Genomic DNA, 24,592 nt, shown 5'->3' on the forward strand with positions numbered 1-24,592 from the left:
GGTAGGGATAAAACTATCTGTGTGAGCTGGTTTCCAACACAGGGAGGGTCCTGTGAACTACCTGCTCCTGTAAGACCCTGTCACCTGCCAAAGGCAAAGTGCCCCTGATCTGAGGGCTTTGGGCCGGCAGGATTCAGGATTTCCAAAACACTGACATTTGTGATGTAGCCAATGTCCACTGAGAGGCAGGACTGGGAGGTTCAGGGTTGGGGGCTGGGTCAGATGGGCCTGCGATCCAACCCCACCACTTACTGGCCCTGGGATGCCAGAGGCAAGTCACTCTGCCTTCTCGAGCCTCAACTTGCTCATCTGTAAAATGGGGAAATACTAGTTTCCAGCCCAACGGGATGTGATGAGGACAAAATGGTGCAGTCAGCCCTCTGTAAATGTCACCATAACAACGGTGTCCAACACCAGCCCTCACAACCCCAGGGAATCTCTGGCTGACAGCCTCTGACCCTGGAGAATTAGCACTGGGGTAGACTCCTTATTTTGGGGCCCCCCGCCTTCCAGATGGAGCCTGGGCTCTGGGGTCCCCACAGTGCTTGGGGTGGCACCATTGTTGAAACAGCAGTGCCTTCCCTCACACAGTCAGGGAAAGCTGTGTCCAAGAGCCTGTCTGCTGCTGATCAGCTCCGCCGTTATCTGGGGGTGCCAGACGGGATTCTTCCAACAAGAGGTTTGTAACAAGAGGAAGTTGGTGAAGTTCGCTTGGCTGTGTGCACTGCACTAACGGCCTGTCATTTCTCTCCCTGGACCCCTTTCTTGGGGCTTTTTGGGCCATTGGCAAGTTTGCATTCTTTCTTTCCTTGCCCATCGGCTTTTCTTTGTTAGCCCAAGAACTGAGATGGGCACATGTCTGAGTTCAGTGCCACAAAAAAACACGTAGCCCAGGCCTTGGATATGCCATGTGCAAGCAAGTATATGGTTAGAAGGTGCCATAAGTGCTACCAAGAAAATGAACAGGACAGAGAACAGTACAGGAGGCAGCGTTGCAGGGATGAAGGTAGGGGAGGATGTCCCAGGAAGGGGGGCCAGCACAGATGCGTCCCCGAAGCCAGAACATCTCTTGAGCCTTCAATCCAGGTCTCCTACCCTCTGGAAGCCCCTGTGACTCAAACCTCTCTCCCCCTTAGATGTCAGGTGGATTGATTAGTGTTCCAAGAAGAGGGAGCAGCAAGTGCAAAGGCCCTGTGGCAGGAACAAGCTTGGTGGGTATATTTGTTTCCTGTGGCTGACATAACAAAGTACCACAAACTGGGTGGCTTAAATAGCAGACATTTTTTACCTCATAGCCCTGGAGGCTGGAAGCCTGAGATCAAGGTGTCGGCAGAGCTGGTTCCTATTGAGGGCTGCGAGGGAGAATCTGTTCCATGCCTCTCCCCTAGCTTCTGGTGTGGCTGGAAATCTTTGGTGTTCCTTGGCTTCACCCCAACCTGTGCCTTCATCTTCACATGGCATTCTCTCTGTCTGTGTGTTTGTGTCCAAATTTCCCTGTTTTAAAAGGATGCCAGCCCTATTGGATTAGGGGCTTCCCCCCTACTCCAATACGACTTCATCTTAATTAATTACATCCACAACAAACCTATTTCCAAATAATGTCACATCTTGAGGTACTGGGGAGGGGGTTAGGATTTCAACCTATGAATTTTGTTAGGGGTGGATGACACACAATTCAACCTATGACAGCATGTTCCAAAAACAGCAAGGCTGGAGCAGAGAAAAGGAGGCTGCAGTGGGAGGTGGGATGGTGGAACAGAGTAAGGAGTGTAAGAGTAAGAGTGGGATTTGTTCCGGGCATCCAGGCCTGTTCTGAGTATGTCGTTCCATCTGGGGAGCAGGAGAGAGACTGCAGAACAGAGGAATTGGAGATGCTCAGGGGCAGTGTGGCCACTGCTTGGCAGGAGTTGAAGGACTGAGGGTAGAGAAATCAAGACCACATGGCCCCGGGGGAAAATGCCTGGGCTGTTTCCAAGCTGCTGAGCAAGGGGTTCCTGAGGGAGCAGGGGCTGGGCCGGCTTGGGATTTAAATCCAGGTTCGCCATATTGCACTGTGTGACATTGGGTAAGTTACTTAGTGTCTCTGGGATCCAGTTTCCTCATTTGTCAAATGAGGGCACCATTCAGATGATTAAATGGAAGAAGGCACACAGCTGGAGGAGCAGAGTCAAGGCCTCACTGTGTGCCAACTGCTCTGAGACGTGATCTAGTGACATCCTTACCACCAGCCCATTTTATAGATGATGAGACGGAGGCTCAGAGAGGGCAAGCGACTTGCCTAAGGTCATGCAGTGAGAAGGTAGCAGGAACTCAAACTGAGCCTGACCAGTTCTGACACATGCACCCTTTTCCCTCCATAAACTTTCAAAAAAAGGTCAGCATCCCTCTGCCCATCACGGAGGTGGGGCAGAGCCCAGCTCCTCTGGCTCTCCCTCTGCTCAGAAGGGGCTGGGAGGGTGTTGTTTGCAGTTCTTGCAAATGTGCACTGTGCCACCATTTGAGTCCTGTTGCCTGGAGAATAAAAACCCTGGGTGCCTACTATGTTCCAGGCTCTGCCTGAGATACTCAACCTGGTATATACCCATTTTCCAGATGATGAAATGGCTAAGAGAAAAGAAGGGGCTTGCTTCTCCTGGAGGTGGAGCTGGGCTTCATGCCAGGCACCTGACCCCCACCCCAAGCTCTGCTTACTTTGCTATGCAGCTCCTTCCTCAGTGGAGAAATGCCTTCCTTTGAAAGAGGGCTCAAGGTGGCCTGAGATGTGTAGGGGAGACGCAGTTCTCAGGGGACCTCCCTTGCCAGCCCTGAGGCTAGACCCCCAGGAGTGCCATTGTGCATTCTCCCCTGAGGAGAGTCATTCTAACCCTGGGGTGTTTGTACAAAGCAGCCAGCCTCTACACGTGGAGGCAGCACTGTCCTCCTGACCCTGGCGGACATGTGCTGGGCTGGCCTCGTGGGACCTTGAGTGACACCAAGAGCACCAAGCATCTCTTCTTTGTCCCTCCCGCGCCTCTGCCCTTCTGAGCTGGGTGGTCCCGCCTCCCTGCCAGGAGCCAGGAGGGATGGGAAGGCGGTGTGTGTCCTCAGATGCTGGCACTATTTTTGGAGCTCACTTTGATCCTTGATTCTGGGACACGTGGCTGTGACAGGCTCTTGGAGCAAACCCTGCTTGAATACAGTCAGCCACGGATGCTGGTATGCCCCCCGGCGGCTCTGACCCTGGCACTTCTGGAATTGAGCTCTCATCCTCCAATCTGGATACTTTTTCTTTCTTTTACTTGCCTAACTGCCCTGGCTAGAACCTCCAGGACAATGTTGCATGGAAGCAGCCAGAGCAGACATCCCTGCCTAGTTCCTGATCGTAGGGGGAAAGTGTCAGTCTTTCACCATTGAGTATGATGTTAGCTGGGGTTTTTGTAGGTGCCCTTTATCAGGCTGAGGAAGTTCCCTTCTATTCCGACTTTGTTGAGTGTTGTTTTTTATTGTTTTAATCATGAAGGGGTGTTGGTTTTGTCGATTGCTTTTTTCTAAAAGATATCTTCTTTTAAAATGCTCCAAGCCATATTTAAAATAGATAACCAACAAGGACCTACGGTATAGCACAGGGAACTCTGCTCAATATTCTGTGATAACCTAAATGGGAAAAGAATTTGAAAAAGAATAGATACGTGTATATGTATAACTGAACCACTTTGCTGTACACCTGGAACTAACACAGCTTTGTTAATCAACTATACTCCAATATAAAATAAAAAATAAAAGACAAAAATAAATAAATAAAATGCCCCAAGCTAGCCCACTCTACCTTCCCAGGGCAAAACTTCAAATGTAGAGTCAAAACGTGATTTGCCAAGTCATAGCTCAGGCACTCCTGTGTCACTGCTCTAGAATAGATGTTAAGACGGTGGTCTTGGTAATACAGGCAGTGGTCACTGCTCTTTGCACAGGCCAGGACGCTCTTCTCTTCTCTGGGTACCCCCTCTCGGAATTGGGACAACAGCCCAGTGAGGGCTGGAGGGAGAAAGGTTGTGCTCTGGCTGCCCCCAGCCCCCTTGGCGCTCACCCCCACCCCTCTGTCCCCAGGCCTATGAGAAGCGCTTCCCCACCTGCCCGCAGATCCCGGTCTTCCTGGGCAGCGAGGTCCTACGCGAGTCCCGCAGCGCTGATGGGGCGGTGCACTTGGTGGAGCGGAGCTGCCGGCTGCGGGTGGAAGCCCCGCGGCTGTTGCGGAAGGTGGGCGCGGAGGGGGTCCTGGAGAACCGGGACCCCGCGGAGGAGGGGACTGGATAGGTGGTAGGGGATGGCGGGCGGGGGACCTGGGACCAGGGGGTGGGTTCAGGCGTTGGAGTGAGTGTGTGTTGGTACCCGGAGGGCGTTCTGGGCTGGGGGCCTCCCGTGTCCAGGAGAGACGAGGGCCGGGAGGCTGGGCTGAGACTGTAGGAGGACCAGGGACAAGAGGGAGTCCCGGGGTCCGGGAAGTCGGGGGAAGGGGGAAAAGTCGGGGATCCGGGCCCTGGCTGGTGGGCAGGTGCGGGGCAGGGGGCCGGGGGTCCCGGGGTCCGAGGATGACAGGCGCTAACCCTCTGGGTTCGCGCCCCCAGCCGCCACCTCACGTCCAGCATGCACGTCCCTGCTGCCCTGTCCCTGCAGATTGCAGGCGTCGAGCACGTGGTCTTTGTGCAAAGAAACGTCTTGAACTGGAAGGAGAGGACTCTCCTCATCGAAGCGCACAACGAGACCTTCGCCAGCCGCGTGGTGGTCAAGGAGAACTGCAGCTACACGGTGAGCAGCGGGTTGGAAGCCCCGATATATATGTATTAGTTTAAGCAGTCTCAAAAACTGCTTGGGACATACTTACTAAAATATTATTCGTGTTTATCTGAAATTCAAGTGTGACTGGGCATCTTGTATTTTATTGGCTAAATACAAGACCATGCCTCCCCACCCCCTTAATGAAACTGTGCCTCAGTTTCTTCACCTGTAAGATGGGGTTAATGATTGTACCTACCACATAGGTTGTGGTGAGGATTAAATGAAGTGAAATATCTGAACCCCTTAGAGCAGTGCCTGGCACATACTAAGTCCTGTATACGTGTTAACTTTTTTTTTTTTTTTTTTTTTGCGGTATGCGGGCCTCTCACCGCTGTGGCCTCTCCCGTTGTGGAGCACAGGCTCCAGACGCACAGGCTCAGCGGCCATGGCTCACGGGCCCAGCCGCTCTGCAGCATGTGGGATCTTCCCGGACCGGGGCACGAACCCGTGTCCCCTGCATCGGCAGGCGGACTCTCAACTACTGCGCCACTAGGGAAGCCCACGTGTTTAACTTTTTATAAAATTTTTTATTGGAGTATAGTTGATTTACAATGTTGTGTTAGTTTCAGGTGTACAGCAAAGTGAATCAGTTATACATATATCCACTCTTTTTTTTTAGACTCTTTCCCATATAGGCCATTACAGAGTAATGAGTAGAGTTCATGTTAACTTTTAATGTAATTAATGATAATTATTATTCTCCAGTACATACTGATTGAGCACCTACTATATGCCAGGCAACCTGACAAGTCCTGGGCACCCAGCAGTGGACCAATCTGCCTGACCATTGCCTTCACGGGACTTCCATTCCAGTGGGAGACACAGATGAGAAAAAAAAATCAATATATACTTACAACTTAGTCACAGTGCTAAGAAGAGATCCAGAGTTACAGAAAATAAGAGGAGGTGACAGTGTCTTAGGTAACAGTGTCCCCCAGGCCTCTCTGAGGACATGTCGCTGAAGCTGAGATCGGAAAGATGAGAGGGCTGGGAAGAGAGTTCTGGAGGAGGAAACAGCACGTGTGAAGACCCTGAGCTGGATGAGGGAGGTCTGAGAATGGGGGCTGCAGGGGCCGAGTACTGTTGGCCTCGGGGCTGCAGTGAGGAGTTTGGAGGCATTTGCTGGGATGAACCCAGCTCTGCCACTTTCTTGCTGAGTGACACTGGGCAATTGCTTCCCCTCCCCGGGCCACCCTTCCATATCTGTAAAACGGGGACAGCAGCAGAACCCGCCTCACTGGGCACTGGGAGAAGCAAATGAGGGAATGTAGGTAAAGCCCCTTAGCTGATGCTACATCCCAGATGGTTAGCTCAAGGTGGTAACTCCAGGGTAAAAAATGTGGCCCATTACAGGTTTTTGTTTTTTTTTTAATTGGTTGTGCCGCGTGGCTTGCGGGATCTTAGTTCCCTGAACAGGGATCAAACCTGCGCCCCCTGCAGTGGAAGCATGGAGTTCTAACCACTGGACCGCCAGGGAAGTCCCCTGGGTGTTTTTGATGTGTCTTTGCCTAGCCTCCTGTTCGGGAGACCTTGCCTCATTCATCTCTCTGGTCCCTAGACACTTTGTGTGGTGCCTCGTATACAGCAGGCATCCAGTAAATTCTCACTGCTTTTTCCTTCCACATTTTCAGCTCCTCTTGGAGCCTCCTGGAAACTGAGTCCAGGATGTTTACCTCTGGGGAGGTGTTGGTGGTAGTTTTTTTTTTTTTTTTTGCGGTATGCGGGCCTCTCACTGTTGTGGCCTCTCCCGTTGCGGGGCACAGGCTCCGGACGCGCAGGCTCCGGACGCGCAGGCCCCGGACGCGCAGGCCCAGCGGCCATGGCTCACGGGCCCAGCCGCTCCGCGGCATGTGGGATCTTCCCGGTCCGGGGCACGAACCCGCGTCCCCTGCATCGGCAGGCGGACTCTCAACCACTGCGCCACCAGGGAAGCCCTGGTGGTAGTTTTTTAGGTCACTTTTAGTGTAGTGTTTCTTAGAGTGAGTTCTGCCAACAGCTGGTGAGCAGTATCACCAAGGCTGCTTGTAAATACAGATTCTAAGGCCCTACCTTGGACCTGTTCAGCCCAGGCATCTGCATATTTAACAGATGCCCTGCTAACGCTTCTGCCCACGGAAGTTTGAGAGGCACTAAGGCTGGGTCTGCACAGTAGCTCTGTCCATGAAATTTGTCTTTGCTTACATATATATGCATATTTATTTATAATAAAGGTATGATATATAAATACATATTTTTAAAATATAAAATATAGTATTTATGTATAATTTATTTATAATGGTATATTAAATATGTTATTTAAATATATCACTATGTATGTACAATTTTTTTTTTTTTTTTTTTTTTTGCGGTACGCGGGCCTCTCACTGTTGTGGCCTCTCCCGTTGCGGAGCAACAGGCTCCGGACGCGCAGGCTCAGTGGCCATGGCTCACGGGCCCAGCCGCTCCGCGGCATGTGGGATCCTCCCACACCGGGGCACGAACCCGTGTCCCCTGCATCGGCAGGCGGACTCTCAACCACTGCGCCACCAGGGAAGCCCTGTATGTACAATTTTTAAGGGACGGGAACATTGGTCTCACTTTCTTTTGGTCCCTCCTGAGAAGGCTCTCTGTTCTCTAAGGCTTTAGACCTTGCATTGCTCTGGGCAGGGCCCTTTGGTACTGCTGCTGCCCTTGGGTGTTGCCAGGCTGTGACGTGCTGTCCACTGCATGCTGTAGCTGGTCCAGGTCTCCAAGAGAGCCCCCTGGGGAGGGCACGGCGTCTCCCACACTGAGACCATGTCACTGCCCCTGCCTGGCTTTCAGGTCCACCCTGAGAATGAAGACTGGACATGCTTTGAGCAGTCTGCCTCGCTCGACATCCGGTCCTTCTTTGGCTTCGAAAGTGCCTTGGAGAAGATCGCCATGAAGCAGTACACAGCCAACGTCAAGAGGGTAAGAGACGGGTTCCATAGGTCACGCAGAGGAAGGTGCACAGACCTCAGAGCCTGCGGATCCCAATCTGCCACCCCAAGACCCTTAACCTTCCTCAGCCTCAGTCTCCTCATCCGTAGAATGGGTATTCTAATCAAAGTCATATCACATGAGATAATGGATGGAAAGCACCCGGTCCATAATGGGGGCACCATAGTCATTGTCCTAAAGCTCCTAGGCTTGGGCAGTGAACTCTCTGGACAGAGGGACATTGTGCGCTGCTTGGTTTAAAGACCTCAGACCCATCCCTGAGTGGAGGCCTGTTAGTGTAGTGAAACAGGTGAACTTTATTTTAATAATATATTTTATCCACGTGTTATCAATATAAAACTTATTTGTGCGCTCTTTTACATTCCTCGTTTGGTACTATGTCTTGGAAATCCGGTGTGTATTTAACACTCCCAGCACATGTCCCTTTGGACTGGCTGAATTTCAGCTGCTCAGTAGCCACATGTCAGGCTGGCTGGGGCCGGAGCCAGGAGGGGGCGACTCCCAGGCTGAACTCCAAGGTACTGATGTGTCTCTCTAACCTCCAGGGGAAGGAGGTGATCGAGCATTACCTGAACGAGCTCATCTCCCAGGGCACCTCTCACATTCCCCGGTGGACACCTGCCCCAGTCCCAGAGGAGGACACCCACTCCCAGGCTGGGCTGAGGGATCCTGGCTCCCTGAAGGTCTGCGGGCCTGGTAGCGCCCAGGGCCCTGCTCCCGAGATGGTCAGTACTGATGGTAGGTCTCAGACAGCCAGCCAGTTCTGTTCTGGGGTCTGCAGTGTGTTTGCTCACTGCTGGGGGGAGGAGGTGGGGGTGGGGAGAGTTACCAAGGGTCCCCTTGGTGTTGGGACTCAGCTTCCTCCCTCTCCTGGCTGCTTTGCCTTCTCTGTGCTCCAGCTCAAGAGGCAGAACTGATTTATTTCTAGATCAGGAATTGACTGATCTGGTACCTCAGGGCTGCTCTTTCCTCTGTTTTATTAATATTCTATATTAAATGAGTAATGCATGATCGTGGTAGAAAAAAACTGAAACTGCTCAGAAGATGTGAAGTAGGAAGTAAGACTCCTTTCCTCTCACTGGAGGCAACTACAGTTTTTCCTGAAATTATCTAGGCATATATACGTACATAATACGCACACACACGTGTATACACTCATACACACGTGTGTAACCTACACTGAACAAATGAGAGCGTACATACATTCCATTCGATATTTTGCTTTTTTTTCACTTACTAATGTTGCTTGAACAGCTTTTTGTATCAGTGCATGTGTATTGGCACTTTGCAGTATTTTGTGGTGTGGTTGCACCATTATTTATTTATTAATAAAGATTGATTATTTATTATTTTAGTTTTTTCTTAGCTAGTCTCCTATTGATGGACATGTAGATTGTTCCCATTCTTTTTAAAAATGCAAATAATGTGGTACCTCTTTTACTTAAGGTTTTAAAAAATATTTTCATGAGCATATATATATAGCATATAATTTTGAGTTGATTTGCTGAGTCAAATGTTATATGCAACTAAAATTTTGGTAGATTTATCAATTAGGCCTGCAAAGAGGTGTAGTAGTTAATGTTCCCACCAAAAATGTGTAGCTGCATCTATTCCGGACTTTACCCCAGCTACCTCAAGACTATTAGTAAATGTTTTAAACTTCTGAAGGGCAAAGAGTGACCAATGGTAGATTAGTGGCCATTTATTTCTTTATGAGTGAGGTCGTTTTATTTTTTCATGTTTGGTTTTTTCTTTTCTTTCTTTCTTTCTTTTTTTTTTTCTGTGAATTCCTGTTCTTGTCCTATGTCCATTCTCCTGTTTTTCCATCAATTTCTTATTGCCTTGTAAGAGCTCTTTGCATATTAAGGCAATTAGCCCTTTGTCATATTTCAGACTCTCATCGACATGGAAAATGTTCACAATATAGTGTTAAAGGAAAAAACCTAGGACACACAATTGCACATGCCCCATGAATCCAGTTTTAACCATGTGCACTAATGCCCACAATGACTGTTTTCTCTTTGGGGCCACTGAAGTGTAAGTGCTTGCCTGACACAGAGATATGCCACAAAAATACATCTGGGGCTGTGTTTAGGGAGAACAAAATTCATTTGTTCAACAAATATTTATTCTTCACCAACTGTGTGCACTAGATGGCTGCTGTTGTGCGTGTGTTTTTAAAATATTAATTTTTTTTTTTTTTTTTTTTTTACTGCACTTCTGCCCTTTTCTGTGCACACACTCTGTGTCGTGCCCTGTGCCCTCCCCATTTTGCACTAGGCCTTCCCTTCCCTTTCTGTCTGTGCTGTCCACCAGCAGAGCCAGTACTCAGGATGGCTGGAGGGAGGCAGGATCATGCCCCTTCCACCCTGCTCTGTGTCACTGAGCCTTTGTGCTCAGAAGGAGAAAGGGGCCTCACATCTGCCTGGAGGCCGGAAGGAAGCTGGCGTCTACTGCCTCCCTCGTGTTTCCTCCCTCATCCCCTCCTTGCCCCCTCCCTGTCTTCAGCATCTCCGCTTCTGACCGCTCTGAGGTGTTGCAGGGTCTGGGCGGTCCCTCCACAGCATTCCTCCTGACTCTGTTTACCGAGGTGGCTACTGGTGCAGTTGCCATGACCACCAGCCCTGGGCTTTTTTTGTTTTGGAGGGAAACGCTGGGTCCTGCTGCTGGATGTATAGACATTGTTTGTTTTCTTATTGTGCCCTCTGCACACAAAGAACAGTCTATGCCCATGAAGGCTGCTCTTTGTGGACCATCTGCACCCAGGGCTGAGATGCTAAGATGCTGAGTTGCCTCACCATGCCAGCATCCACCACCACAGAAGTTCAGAGCGGGCAACAAGACCTCAGCTCCGAGTCCCACCTCTAAATGCCGGCACATGCTGACCTCAAACAGCCCAATTGTGCGAGACAGGATTGAACAGTGGGCATGATCCATGCAGCTCCCAGGCTGTATTTTGGGGTCAGGGCTTTGTCTACCCAAAACCTCGAACCCCACAATGGGACTGGGAGGTGGGAAGGCAAAAAGGACTGGTACTTATCTGCTGCCTCCTTTATGCTGGGCACACCACAGGCATTTACCTGTTTGAGTTACGGAACCTCTCTTGGCCTCAGTTTTGTCTTCTCTAAAGTGGGAACAATAGTGACACCCGCCTCCCAGGGCTGTTGGGAGCTGGCTCAGATGATGCATGTCAGTAGACATGAGCTCATGTTGTCAATAATCTTCAGAGGGTGGGGCAGCTCCAGAGGGTGGGAATTTTTTTTTTAATTGGAGTATAGTTGATTTACAATGATTTTTTTTTTAACAACAAAAAATGATTTATTTGCAACACAGCCCAGTCCCCATCATTTCAATACAGCACAGGAGTAGGAAAGAGTCACACTGCAATCATCACACTGCCAAGCTGCTGAGGGATCCTGGCTCCCTGGCTTCAGTTATACACACATGTATTCTTTTTTTAATATTCTTTTCCATTATGGTTTATCCTAGGAGACTGGATATATTTCCCTGTGCTGTACAGTAGGCCTTGTTGTTTATCCATTCTAAATGTAATAGTTTGCATCTACCAACTCCAAATTCCCAGTCTATCCCTCTCCCTTTCCCCCTCTCCCTGGCAACCACAAATCTTTTCTCTATGTCTGTGAGTCTGTTTCTGTTTTGTAGATAGGTTCATTTGGGTCATATTTTAGATTCCACATATAAGTGATATCATATGGTATTTTTCCTTCTCTTTCTGACTCCCTTCACTTAGTAAGATAATTTCTAGTTGCATCCATGCTGCTGCAAATGGCATTCTTTTGTTCTTTTTTACGGCTGAGTAATATTCCATTGTATATATGTACCACATCTTCTTTTTTTTTTTTTTTTTTTTGCGGTATGCGGGCCTCTCACCATTGTGGCCTCTCCCGTTGCGGAGCACAGCCTCCGGACGCACAGGCCCAGCGGCCATGGCTCAGGGGCCCAGCCACTCCGTGGCATGTGGGATCTTCCCGGACCAGGGCACGAACCCGTGTCCCCTGCATCGGCAGGCGGACTCTCAATCACTGCACCACCAGGGAAGCCCATACCACATCTTCTTTATCCAACCATCTATTGATGGACTTTTAGGTTGTTTCCATGTCTTGGCTGTTGTGAATAGTGCTGCTGTGAACATAGGGGTGCATGTATCTTTTTGAATTACAGTTTTGTCTGGGTATATGCCCAGGAGTGGGATTGCTGGATCATATGGTAACTCTACTTTTAGTTTTCTGAAGAACCTCCATACTGTTTTCCATAGTGGCTATATCAACTTACATTCCCAGAGGGTAGGAATTATCTTGATTTCTGAGGGTCAAAGGGACACATCACTCAGCACAGTGAGATCCAGGCTTGCCCCAGCATGAGTTTTTAGAATCACCTTGGAAGTGGGTTGGAAACACTAGAAGATCTGAAGACCAGTGGCTATTTGGTGAAAGGGTCACCGTGCGCTTGGAACTACGTTTTGGATTCAAGGTAGCCAGTAAGGCAAGGGTTTCAGGAAGGGTTGACCATGCAGCATCTCCTGCTGTCCTGAACCCCCTTTTCTCCTCCAGGGGACAAGCTGGATGCAGACTACATTGAGAGGTGCCTGGGCCATCTCACACCCATGCAGGAGAGCTGCCTGATCCAGCTGCGGCATTGGTTGCAGGAGACCCACAAAGGCAAGGTGGGTCAGGGCTGGGGCTGTAGCGACTCAGCCTCAGGCATGGGGGGAGGAAGGGCCAGGTAAGTAAGTCTGTGTAATTAGCAATGCTGGACACTTCTATTTGGCCTTCTTTTGTTATATCCTGTCTCATGCATTCTGTACGTAGCACTGATAGCATGGTTTCCCATCCTCGGCATAGTTGACATTTGAGGACGGACAGTTCTTTATGGGGGAACATCCTGTGCACCATAGGGCATTGGACAGTGTCCCTGGACCCCACCCATGAGAGGTCAGGAGCTCTTCTTCCCCAGCTGTGACAACCAAAAGTGGCTCTAAAAAAAAAAAAAAAAAAGTGGCTCTAGACATCGCCAATGTTCCCTGGGGAGCACAGTCACCACACAGTCACTGTGTTCACAAAACCATGCATACTGTTCTTTTCTAAGAGATTTAACGATTTGCGAGGGTTGATTTTTGACTGCACATGGGCTTTGCCTTTAGACTCTAAGCCCCACTCATGAGTGTCCACCATGCCTGTAGGTCTCAATCACGGGCCTGACCTTCAGCTCTGTTGAATAAGAGCTTCCAGCCTATTTGTGAGTTGCTTGCCCTTCCTCCCCTCCCCACACCGGGGAGCAGACAAGGGAGTTACTTTAGTGTTGGGCTGGGATGTAACCTGTTTGCCTGTTTCCTCATCTGTAAAATGGGTACAATGTGAGCACACCCCCTGCCCCCGGAGTGAATTACAAGGGACAATCCACTCCCTGTCTGGCTCAGCACAGCAGGAAAGTGCACTTTTTTTTTTTTTTTTTTTTAATTTTTTTGGAAAGTGCACTTTTTATGGGGGCTGGCTTTCCCTTGACTGTTGATACTTGCCTGAGGGAAGGAAGGAGAGTGGTGGGCTTTAGCTTGTCACCTCTGCATGTTAGTTAGAGTCTGGGTTATATGTGTTAGGAATGCAGCTTGAATCAACCAGACAAAAAAAGCGGGGGTAGGGGTTTAATCGGCTCATATAACAAACTGTTAAGTGGGGTGTGTTAGTTTCCTGGGGCTGCTGAAACAAAATACCACAGACTGTGTGTTTCAAAGCAACAGAAAGTTATTCTCACAGTTCTGAAGGCCAGATGTCTGAAATCAACGTGTCAACAGGGTTGGTTCCTTCTGGAGGCTGGGTGGGTTGGGGGAATCTGTTCCATTCCTCTCTCCTGGCTTCTGATGGCTGCCAGCAGTCCTTGGCGTGTAGATACGTCACTTCCAGTCTCTGCCTTTGTCTTCACGTGGCCTTCTCCCCTCTTTACATTCTGTGTCTGTATCCAAATTTCCCTCTTATAATAAGGACAGCAGACATTGGAGTAGGGCACCCCCTAATAGAGTATGACCTCATCTTAACTAATTACTTCTACAAAGAGCCTATTTCCAAATAAAGTCACACTCCGAGGTTCTGGGTGGACATGATCTTGGTGGGACACCATTCAGCTGACCACACAGCCTGTCTCAGGGATGTCCCGAACCAGGACTTTTTTTTTTTTTTAATATTTATTTATTTATTTGGCTGCGCCGGGTCTTGGTTGCAGCATGCAGGATCTTGTTAGTTGTGGCACGCAGGATCCTTAGTATGTGGGATCTAGTTCCCTGACTAGGGATCGAACCAGGGCCCCCTGCATTGGGAGTGCGGAGTCTTAGCCACTTGACCACCAGGGAAGTCCCATGAAACCAGAACTTAAATGCTGTCGAGACCACTTGGTTCTTGTATCCGTTTATGTCTGCTTCATCCCCTCAGACATGCTTCCTTGTTGAGCTTGGATCTGTGGCTGCTTACAGCTTTTGTGTGTGTGTGTGTGGTACGCAGGCCTCTCACTGTTGTGGCCTCTCCTGTTGCGGAGCACAGGCTCCGAACGTGCAGGCTCAGCGGCCATGGCTCACGGGCCCAGCCGCTCCGCGGCATGTGGGATCTTCCCGGACCAGGGCACGAACCCGAGTCCCCTGCATCGGCAGGCGGACTCTCAACCACTGCGCCACCAGGGAAGCCCTGCTTACAGCTTTGAGTCTCCCCTTTGCCTCGGTAAAGAAAGGGATTCATGCCCCTTTCTTCAGATTTAAAATTGTCTAAATGCTCTGATTGGCCTGGCATGGATTTTGTCCACCGGAGGCCGTGGGAGTGGGGTCCTGTGATTGGCAACGCTAACTAAAACCACCATTGGTGTTGGGAAGGGGGCAGGAAAAGCAGTTCCCCAAGAGAAAAGAGATGTCACCGCCAGCACAGGAAGGGGAGGTTAGGAAGCCCAAACTCAGACATTCACTGCAGTCCACCCTTGGCTGCGTCGTGGTTGAGTGTAACGTCCTTTTCCCAGCTAAGTGTTTGTCAGATAAGACAGGAGACTCATTTTCCAGTTTCACTGCCGGGCTTAGGGAATTCCACGCTAAAGGCTTTCTCCTCCTTCTCTTCTCAGATCCCCAAAGACGAGCACATCCTTAGGTTCCTGCGGGCTCGAGACTTCCATCTGGACAGGGCCCGTGAGATGCTGTGCCAGTCCTTGAGCTGGCGAAAGCAGCACCAGGTGGACCTCCTCCTTCAGACCTGGCGACCCCCTGCCCTCCTGGAGGAGTTCTACGCAGGGGGCTGGCACTACCAGGACATAGGTGCGTCTCTTTACCTACATAACATGGAGTGTACACTTGGGTCACTGTCGAATGCACGTTGAATGCCCCTTTTCATCTTAGCATCTTATTATCTTTCCTTTTGGCTCTTCTGGGCATCTGGAGATGCCTTTGAGGTGATAACCCAGCCGTGAAGGCAGAGCTGGAATAGACGTTTGGGCTGCAGACAAGATGTTTCTCCCAGGGGCTGGGTCAGCCCACCATTACTTTTTGGCTGCATGAATACTGACTGCATTAGTGTCCTGGGACTGCCTTAGCAGATTACCACAAACTGGGTGGCTTAAAGCAATAGCAATTTATCCTCTCATTGTTCTGGAGGCTAGAAGTCCAAAATCAAAGTGTCAGCAAGACGGTGCTCCCTCCGAAGGCTCTGGGGGAGATCCTTCCTGCCTCTTCCAGCTTCTGGTGGCCTCAGGTGTTCCTTGGCTTGTGGCCACGTCACCCCAATCTCTGCGTCTGTCTTCACGCAGCCTCCCCTCTCGGTATCTCTCTGTGTCCTCCCCTCATCTTTTAAAGACCCCGGGTCACTGGATTTAGGGCCCACACTGATCCAGCATGATTTCGTCTTGAGATCCTTAAGTAATCACATCAGCAAAGACCCTATTTCCAAATAAGGTCACATTCTGAGGTTCTGGATGGACATGAACTTTGGGGAGGACACTGTTCAATATCACTACAAATATCATCTCTGGATTTTTTATTAATCTGCCATTGACGCCAGCGCCTGTTATGCTTTTCAATGTCCTTTAGTTAAAAATTCATATGTATTGATTAGGGCAAGTGCTTGAGTCTCCTGAAGAACCGGTTGACATGCTTGCTTTCAATATACAGTCCGTCTGTGTTATTCATGGATTCTGTATTTGTGAATTTGCCTACTCACTAAAATTTATTTGTAACTCCCAAATCAATACTCAGGGAGCTTTCACTGTCCTTCACGGACAGAGTGACGAAAAATCGGAGTCACCCGACATGCACATCCATCCCCAGCTGAGGTGGAACAAGTGTCCTTCTGCCTCCTTGTTTCAGCTCCTACTGTAAATGAGTATCCTTTCTGCAGCCTATCTAGTGCCATTTCTTTTTTCTCGCATTTTGTGCTTTTTTGTGTTGATTTCGCGTCGTGCAGAAGCACCATGTCCCTAAGTGCAAGAAGGCTGTGATGCACCTTCTGGAGAAAATTCATGTGAGACTAACTCCATTCAGGCACGAGTTACAGTGCTGTTGGCCACGCGTTCAACGTTAATGAATCAACGATGTAAATTAAACAAGATGTCCTCAAATAGAAACACACGCAGAACAAAGTTACATACTGATCGATCGACTGACAAAAATGTCACGACCAGGGGCTGACAGAAACTTAACCTCCTATTCCCCCCTTAGAAGCAGTGGTTCTGAGTTCCTTGATTCAGTGTTCAAGGTGACTTTATAGAAATTATCTACCGCAAATAACAAGAATTGATTGTACATATATAATATATATGAAGGATTATGTAAAAGTATGTAATTCTGTTTCCCTCTTGTCCTCCACTTGCTCGGCCCCGCCCCAAAGATGGCCGCCCCCTGTACATCTTGCGTCTGGGCCACATGGACACCAAGGGCTTGATGAAGGCCGTGGGGGAGGAGGTGCTGCTGCAGCATGTGAGTTGGGGTCCCCACTCCTGGGAGCCCCCGGGGTTTCCTGCGGCTGGAGCAGCCAAGTGAACATTCGCCAGCACCTTCTCTGCTTTCCAGGTTCTTTGCGTCAATGAGGAAGGACAGAAGCGGTGTGAAGGGAACACAAAACAGTTTGGCCGTCCGATCAGGCAAGAACCCAGGCAAACTCCCCCAAACAGTAAAAACAGCCAAAGTTCACTGGGCATGGATGCCGTGCCAGGCAGCCTGTTAGATGCTTTACGGAAATGTCCTCACCTAATTCTTACAGTGACCCTACGAGGCAGGGACTGTCAGCATCCCTGTTCTTTATGGAGGGGAAACTGAGGCTCAGAGTGCTGAGGTCTTCCAAGGCTGCTGAGCGGGGAAAGGGTAGAGCTGGAGTTTGAACCCGGTCCTATCTGGCTTGGGCTCACGGACTTTCTCCTCGTGCCATGCAGCCTCCTGGACTTGGCTTTTCGAGACCAGCGCTCCTACCCCAAGAGCCACCCTGCCAGTGTCCCAGGCAGGCGGACCTCGCAGGTGTCATGACACATCCAGTGGCCCACCGCCTCTTCGGGCTGCCCCAAACTCCTATTCCTGAGCGGAGTTTCCCACACCAGTCCTTACAGTGGCATTGCCCCCAAAGGCACTTAACCTTTCTGAGCTGTGGCTTCCTCTTCTGTAAACCCTTCCTAGGGTTTCTTTATGGCTTATCAAAAACAATGACTTAATGGGAATTCCCTGGCAGTCTAGTGGTTAGCACTCGGTGCTTTCACTGCTGGGGCTTGGGTTCAATCACCGGTCAGGGAACTAAGATCCTGTAAGCCATGACTTTAAGAGGTGATGCAAACACCACATAGCGCTCCCTGTGTAGCAGGGACTCTTCCAAGCTCCTTGAGTCATGTCATCCTATCACAGCCTACAAGGGAGGGACAGGCAGGACCTGCTACTGAAGTTTTTATCCTGAAATATTCTCATCTTTGTGCAAATTAAGCTCCTTTGCTATTTAGAGCTTTCCTAAAGGGGCATCCATTAGGGTTGGAGTGGGGAATCGATCAATCAGCATCCTGGCCTGAAGCGGAATGCCCCCCAGATGGCTCAGATGACAGGGTGTCATGAAGGCACTCCTAGGAGTGGGTGGGCAAGGTGAAGGGAATGAAGCTGGATGGACAGGCTCCCAGGGACCACTTGCCACAGCCAAACAGTCATTGTCCTAATGAATTGCTTCTAATGAAATGGAGGCACAAAGAGGTTAAGTAACTTAGCCAAAGGCACACAGCACATGCCAGAGCTGGGATTTGAACCCAGGCCATCTGGCTCTGGAGTGTGTGCTCTATTTAGCAGTCAGCATCTTTTCAGCAATTAGTAGTAAAAACTGGCTTTTAATGAGCATTTGCTATGTGCCTGTCCTTGCAGAGAACTTTACATAGACCATCTCATTTAATCCTAACAATGGATGAGATGGGGACTGTTACTGCCGCTGTCCTGATGAGGAAGTGCCTGTGTCACACAGCTCTCAGGCACTTGCATTTGGGTGCTTAGCCCTGGTGTGCAGACTCAGAACCTCCACGCCACGTGGCCTCCCCACAGTGGCAGGGTCCACAAGAGTGCCCTGTGGTCCCTGCCCCTTCTGCTCCCAGCGCTGCCTTACTGAGCCTCTCCCTCCGTCCCTGTCTGTGGGCCCCCAGGTCCCTGAGGATGGTGTTGGGGGCCCTGGGAGGTGGCCAAGCGAGGTAGAGTGAGGGGGCATCTTTGCCGCAGCTCCTGGACCTGCCTGGTGGACCTGGAGGGTCTCAGCCTGCGGCACCTGTGGCGGCCAGGGATAAAGGCCTTGCTGCGCATGATCGAGGTGGTGGAGGACAATTATCCTGAGACTCTGGGCCGGCTGCTCATCGTGCGAGCCCCCCGCGTCTTCCCTGTGCTCTGGACGCTGGTAAGAAAGAGCAGGAGCCTGAGATGGGAGGGGCCCTCTGTGAGCTGCTCCGCCTGGTTATCCTGCATTGTTTCCTCTAATTACCAGCTTTATTGAGATATACTTCATTTCCCATAAAGTTCACCCTTTTGGGAGTTCCCTGTTGGACTAGTGGTTAGGATTCCGGGCTTTCACTGCCATGACCCGGGTTCAGTCCCTGGTCGGGTAACTGAGATTTTGTAAGCCACGTGGTGCAGCCAAAAAACACCCCCAAACAAACAAAAAGTTCACCCTTTTAAAGTATAGAATTCAGTGGTTTTTACTATACTCACAGAGTTGTGCAATCATCACCACCAGCTAGTTCTAGAACATTTTCATCACCCCAAAAAGGAAGCCCCGTCCCCATTAGCAGTTCCTCCCCATTCCTCCCCCCAGCCCCCTGCAACCACTCATCTACTTTCTGTCTCTGTGGATTTGCCTGTCCTAGCTATTTCATGTGAGTGGAATCATACAATGTGAGGCTTTTTGTGTCTGATTTCTCTCACTTAGCATAATGATTTCAGGTTCATCCATGTTGTAGCAAGAATCATTTCTTCATTCCGTTTTATGTCTGGATAATGTTCCATTGTATGGGTGGACCACATTTTACACGTCCACTGTCCTGCTTCGTGGACGGGAGAGCCACACTTAGAATTGTACAACGTTCCTGGGACTCCTGTGAGCTGATTCCGAAGAGTGTTGGGACCCTGTGCTATTGGGATTTTAAAACTTTTTGCCCACAACCCACTTCATGTTGCCACCTGGTCTCCTCGTGTGGCTCGTGCCTACACACACACACACACACACACAAAACAACAGATTCTCATGTGGTGGTTATTGTAACTACTTACAACATGCTCTTTGCTATTCTTTTCTAGTCCGCTCCACTCAAAATAGGCTAGTCACAGAGCTAAGTTGATATCACAACCGCTACCGGATTATCACTTGCAGTTGAAAACCACTGCCCTGAGGCCTTGCTCCCGAAGTGTGGTCTGCAGGCCAGAGCAACGTCAGGTCCCTCTCCATCTTACAGACTCGGCGGCGTCAGCATCTTACCGAATGCCCTCGGGATTCGGTGCCTGGGAAAGCCTGAGAATCTCTGCTCTCCCTAGAGGTTCAATCAGGGTAGATTTGTGAGTTGAAAGTTAAATGGATTCAGTGTTTTACTAAGTGCCTGCTGTGTGCCAGGCACCTCTCCAGGCCCTGGGGATGCAGAGTGTGTACCCCTGCGTCACAGGGTGTGGGGGGGAGAGAAATCCAATAGCCCCACGTGAGTAACTGCTTCATGATGCCCTGTGACATGGGCTTGGGGACGTTCAGGGTTCTTGGGGAGACTAAGTCAGGGGGCAAGGGGGTGTATAATTTAGGTTGGGGAGCTGAAGACGCTTCCACTGAGAAGGTGACATGGGTTGAGACATGAGGAAGGAGTGGGAGAAGGACGGGAGGAAGGGTGTGGTGGGTAACCTGCACAGCACGTACAAAGGCCTGGAGGCAGGGCCCGGCTGGGTGCTTCTGAGGGACTGAAAAATCAGTGGCCAGAGGAGGCTGGGAAGATGCTCAGGGCCCAGTGCCTGCAGAGTCCAGGCTGTGGCGAAGATGGGACCTTGTCCTGGGGCAGTAGGGAGCCATGGCAGGACTGTTGGAGGAGAGGACATGAGCAGACTTCTGGGGCAGAAAGTTCCCTAGCTTCTGGGGCTACTTTACAGCTCTGTTGGGGATGGGCTGGGGAAGAGCAGCTGTGGGAGGGACAGGCAGGATCTGCTACTGTAGCATTTTATCTTGAAATATCCTGATATTTGTGAAAATTAAGTTTCTTTGCTGTTTGGAGATTTCCTAAGAAGATGCACGTCGGGTGGGGGTGGGAGCCAGTTGGTCGGGGTCCTGGACAGAAGCAGATTCACCCAGGTGACTCCAGTGGGGGTGTGACACATCAGAACTCCTCGCAGGGGTGTGGGCAGAATGGGGAGGCCCCAGGGCCTGGCCACTGCCGTAAGCCCTGATGACCCCAGGGCTGGAGGGACATGAGGAGGGAATGTCCTTGTTACTGGAGCCCTGAGAGAGCTTCGGCAGGTGAGGGTGGCGGCTGCCAGGGGCACTGGAGCAGGGAGGGAGCGGAGAAGACACACCCACCTTCCATCTCCTGCTGCCCCCGCCCCCCTTCCCCCACTGGCCACACCAGATGAAAGCCAGTGCACAGAGCCAGGTTGCTGAGGCCCACGGGGACCACCTCCCGGGATGGGGGCTGAAGGAGTGTGACCCACACAGGTGGGATTTCTAGTTCCCAAATGATTTTTAAAAAATATTTATTTATTTAGGCTGCACCGGGTCTCAGCTGCAGCACACGGGGTCTTTGTTGCAGCATGTTTAGTTGCGGCATGCAGACTTCTCAGTTGCAGCATGCATGTGGAATCTAGTTCCCCGACCAGGGATTGAGCCCAGGCCCCCTGCATTGGGAACATGGAGTCTTACACTGGACCACCAGTGAAGTCCCCCAAATGATCTTTTGCCTGTGGCATTCCTTGCTGAATTGGCTTGTGCTCTACTGTGCTAAGTGCCTTCCAACCTCCCCCCTCCCTCCCCCCTCCCTCCCCCTCCCTCCCTCCCTCCCTCCCTCCCTCCCTCCCTCCCTCCCTCCCTCCCTCCCTTCCTTCCTTCCTTCCTTCCTTCCCCAACTATTTCCTGAGTCAGGCACCACCCCAGCATTGGGATGCCATGAAAAACCAGACTGATGTGCAGCTTAGAGCTTGGTGTTGAAGTACTTTCCATCCGGGACAAATGAAACATGGTCATCCACACAATGGAATATTCAGCCATGAAAAGAGAGTTCTTTTGTCTTCTTTTTTATGTTTTTAATTTTTATCGGAGTATAATAATTTTTATCGGAGTATTTTTATCGGAGTATAGTTGATTTACAGTGTTGTGTTAGTTTCTGCTGTACAGCAAAGTGAATCAGTTGTACGTATACATACATCCACTCTTTTTTAGATTCTTTTCCCATATAGGTCGTTACAGAGTATTGAGTAGAGTTCCCTGTGCTACACACTCGGTTCTTATTAGTTATCTATTTTATATTTAGTAGTGTGTATATGTCAATCTCAATCTTCCTCCCCATTTCCCCCTTGGTAACCATAAGTTTGTTTTCTACATCTGTGACTCTGTTCCTGTTTTGTAAATAAGTTCATTTGTGCCACATTGTTAGATTCCACATACAAGTGATACATTTGTCTTTCCCTCTGACTGACTTCACTCAGTATGGCAATCTCTAGGTGAAAAGGGAGTTGTGACTCATGCTACAACGTGGTTGAACCTTGAAAACATGACGCTCAGTGAAAGAAGCCAGTCACAAAAGGCCACATGTTGTGTCATCCCATTTCTATGAAATCTCCAGAATAGGCAAAAATAAAATAAAATAAAATAAAGCATATTGGTGGTTTCCAGGGGCTGAGGGGAAAGGAATGGGGAGTGACTGCTAACAGGTCTGAGGTTTCCTTTTGGGGGGAAGAAAATGTCTTGGAATTCGAGGTGGTGGTTGCCCAACATAGTGAATGAACTGAAAGCCATCAAATTGTTCACTTTAAAACGGTTAACTATGTTCTGTGAATTACACTTCAATTAAAAAAAAAACAACGTTCCGTCTTGCCCCATCTTCCCCTCTCAGATCAGCCCCTTCATCAATGAGAACACCAGGCAGAAGTTCCTCATCTACAGTGGCAGCAATTATCAGGGTCCCGGAGGCCTTGTCGACTACCTGGACAAAGAAGTGATCCCCGACTTCCTCGGGGGAGAGTGCCTGGTGAGGCCCCAGCGGGCCCTGCGCTTATGGCACGGGGAGGGTCTGTGGCCTCCGAGAAGCAGGGCTGCGGATGGGAGGCGGGAGGAGGGCAGGCCCTTTGTGTGTGCTCTGACATGGGGAGCGCCTTGCTGGCTCTTTGGGGCAGAGCTTGTCCTCTCTGAAGGAGGGGCCTGACCTTGGTTCTTTCAAACATAGTGAGCGAAACAGAAGTTTCCCAAAAGCTCAGAGACCAGGCCAGGCAAAGGCTTACCCCTCTGTATTCCCATCCAGGGCGCTGCTAGGCAGCAGTCAGAGTTTAGCTGCTGGCTTTGCACAGTCTACTGCAATGGGAGGGGACTCAAATGTCCCAGCGGCCTGAACCCCGAAGCTGGTGTACCCAGAGGGACTTATCCCCAACCCACAGCCTCATGGCAGGGAATGATCAGGAAACTGTTTCCAGGGGAGGCGGCCCCAGACCCCCTTTTTCCCCCCAGACCACTTTTATTGCCTGCCCTGGGGGGTGAGATGATAGGCAGGGGTGACCCTATCTCATGACTGTGGGAGGGCAGGCCTTTTCCTTTCTCCAACAGAAATCTCAAAGAGCAAGCTTTCACGATTTCAGGGTAAAGAACAACGTTTCCTGGGCTTCCCTGGTGGCGCAGTGGTTGAGAGTCCGCCTGCCGATGCAGGGGACACGGGTTCGTGCCCCGGTCCGGGAAGATCCCACATGCCGCGGAGCGGCTGGGCCCGTGAGCCATGGCCGCTGAGCCTGTGCGTCCGGAGGCTGTGCTCCGCAACGGGAGAGGCCACAACAGTGAGAGGCCTGCGTACCGAAAAAAAAAAAAAAAAAAAAGAACGACGTTTCCTAGGAATTTTGCCAAGCTTACCCAGGTCTCCCCAGTTGTCAGGATATATATGCATGTTATAAGTGTGGTTTCAGGGGTCACAGAGCACCTTTCTGTGGGTCAGCCAGGCCTGGCTGGGCCCTGACTTTCTCTGCTGTCTTTGTCCCCCAGTGTAACGTCCCTGAAGGAGGGCTGGTCCCCAAGTCCCTCTACCTGACGGAAGAGGACCAGGAGCACAAAGACCAGCTGCAGCAGTGGAGAGAGACCTACCAGTCAGCCAGCGTGCTCCGCGGGGCCCCCCATGAGGTGCCGGGGTCCTGGCCTGGGCGGGCCTGCTGGGCTGGGTGTCGTCGTAGGTCAGGGACCCCGAAGCGGAGTCTGAGACAAGGGTTCTTGTGCCAGTGATTTGTAGAGGATGAGGGCTCAGGAGAAACCTGTAAGGAGGGCGGGGGCAGAAGCTAAGCCAAGAGCCGGTTTTAGCCACGGTCTAGCCCAGCCTGATCCATGAGGAGAGCATGGTAGAGGGCCAGCCTTTTGTACCCTCACATCATCCAGTCATTGGCTGTGGATCACCCTGCTTCAGGGTGGATCCTCCCAGGCATTTTTCAGACAGAGGTGGGTCTGTTTGTCCAGAGCAATTCTTGGACTTGGGGTCGGGGCTGAGGGAATGGAGACCGGGGTGGGCACCCACACCCCTGCAGCTGACTTCCCCACCCCGACCCCCGCCAGGCTGGACGTTCAGACCTCACCTGTCACCTGTCCCCACGTAGGTCGCAGTGGAGATTCTGGAGAGGGAGTCAGTCATCACCTGGGACTTTGACATCCTGCAAGGGGACGTGATGTTCAGTCTGTACCACACCAAACAGGCACCCAAGCCGGGCCCCCGGGAGCCTGGGGTCAGGGCTGGCGGGCAGCTGACAGACAAAGGCTGGGCCCTGGGTGCAGATTACAGCCGTGTGGAGGCTCCCCTCATCTGCCGGGAAGGGGAGAGCATCCAGGTTCTGTTTCTTTCTTTTTTTTTTTTAATTTAAGTTATTTATGTATTTATTTTTTGCCCGTGTTGGGTCTTCGTTGCTGTGCGTGGCTTGTCTCTAGTTGCGGCGAGCGGGGGCTACTCCTTCATTGCAGTGCGCGGGCTTCTCATTACCGTGGCTTCTCTTGTTGCGGAGCACAGGCCCTAGAGTGCATGGGCTTCAGTAGTTGCAGTGCGCAGGCTCTAGGGCGCATGGGCTTCATTAGCTGTGGCTCGCAGGCTCTAGAGCACAGGCTCAGTAGTTGTGGCGCACGGGCTTAGTTGCTCTGAG

At 50.7% G+C, this 24,592-nt stretch overlaps 1 protein-coding gene across 1 annotated transcript in view; it reads left to right on the forward strand.

Moving 5' to 3' along the window:
* Positions 1 to 24,592, forward strand: part of SEC14L5 (SEC14 like lipid binding 5) — a 40,153-nt gene that overhangs the window by 11,710 nt on the left and 3,851 nt on the right. Inside the window, exons 3-14 of the mRNA XM_032605829.1 lie at positions 4,084 to 4,233; positions 4,651 to 4,782; positions 7,615 to 7,743; positions 8,319 to 8,511; positions 12,345 to 12,457; positions 14,884 to 15,073; positions 16,638 to 16,726; positions 16,820 to 16,890; positions 18,482 to 18,653; positions 22,330 to 22,464; positions 23,460 to 23,594; positions 24,059 to 24,286. Coding sequence (XP_032461720.1) covers positions 4,084 to 4,233; positions 4,651 to 4,782; positions 7,615 to 7,743; positions 8,319 to 8,511; positions 12,345 to 12,457; positions 14,884 to 15,073; positions 16,638 to 16,726; positions 16,820 to 16,890; positions 18,482 to 18,653; positions 22,330 to 22,464; positions 23,460 to 23,594; positions 24,059 to 24,286 — 1,737 coding nt within the window. The remainder of the gene's footprint in view (positions 1 to 4,083; positions 4,234 to 4,650; positions 4,783 to 7,614; positions 7,744 to 8,318; positions 8,512 to 12,344; positions 12,458 to 14,883; positions 15,074 to 16,637; positions 16,727 to 16,819; positions 16,891 to 18,481; positions 18,654 to 22,329; positions 22,465 to 23,459; positions 23,595 to 24,058; positions 24,287 to 24,592) is intronic.

Source organism: Phocoena sinus, chromosome 15 (assembly GCF_008692025.1).
Source record: "Phocoena sinus isolate mPhoSin1 chromosome 15, mPhoSin1.pri, whole genome shotgun sequence".
NCBI classification, from domain to species: domain Eukaryota; kingdom Metazoa; phylum Chordata; class Mammalia; order Artiodactyla; family Phocoenidae; genus Phocoena; species Phocoena sinus.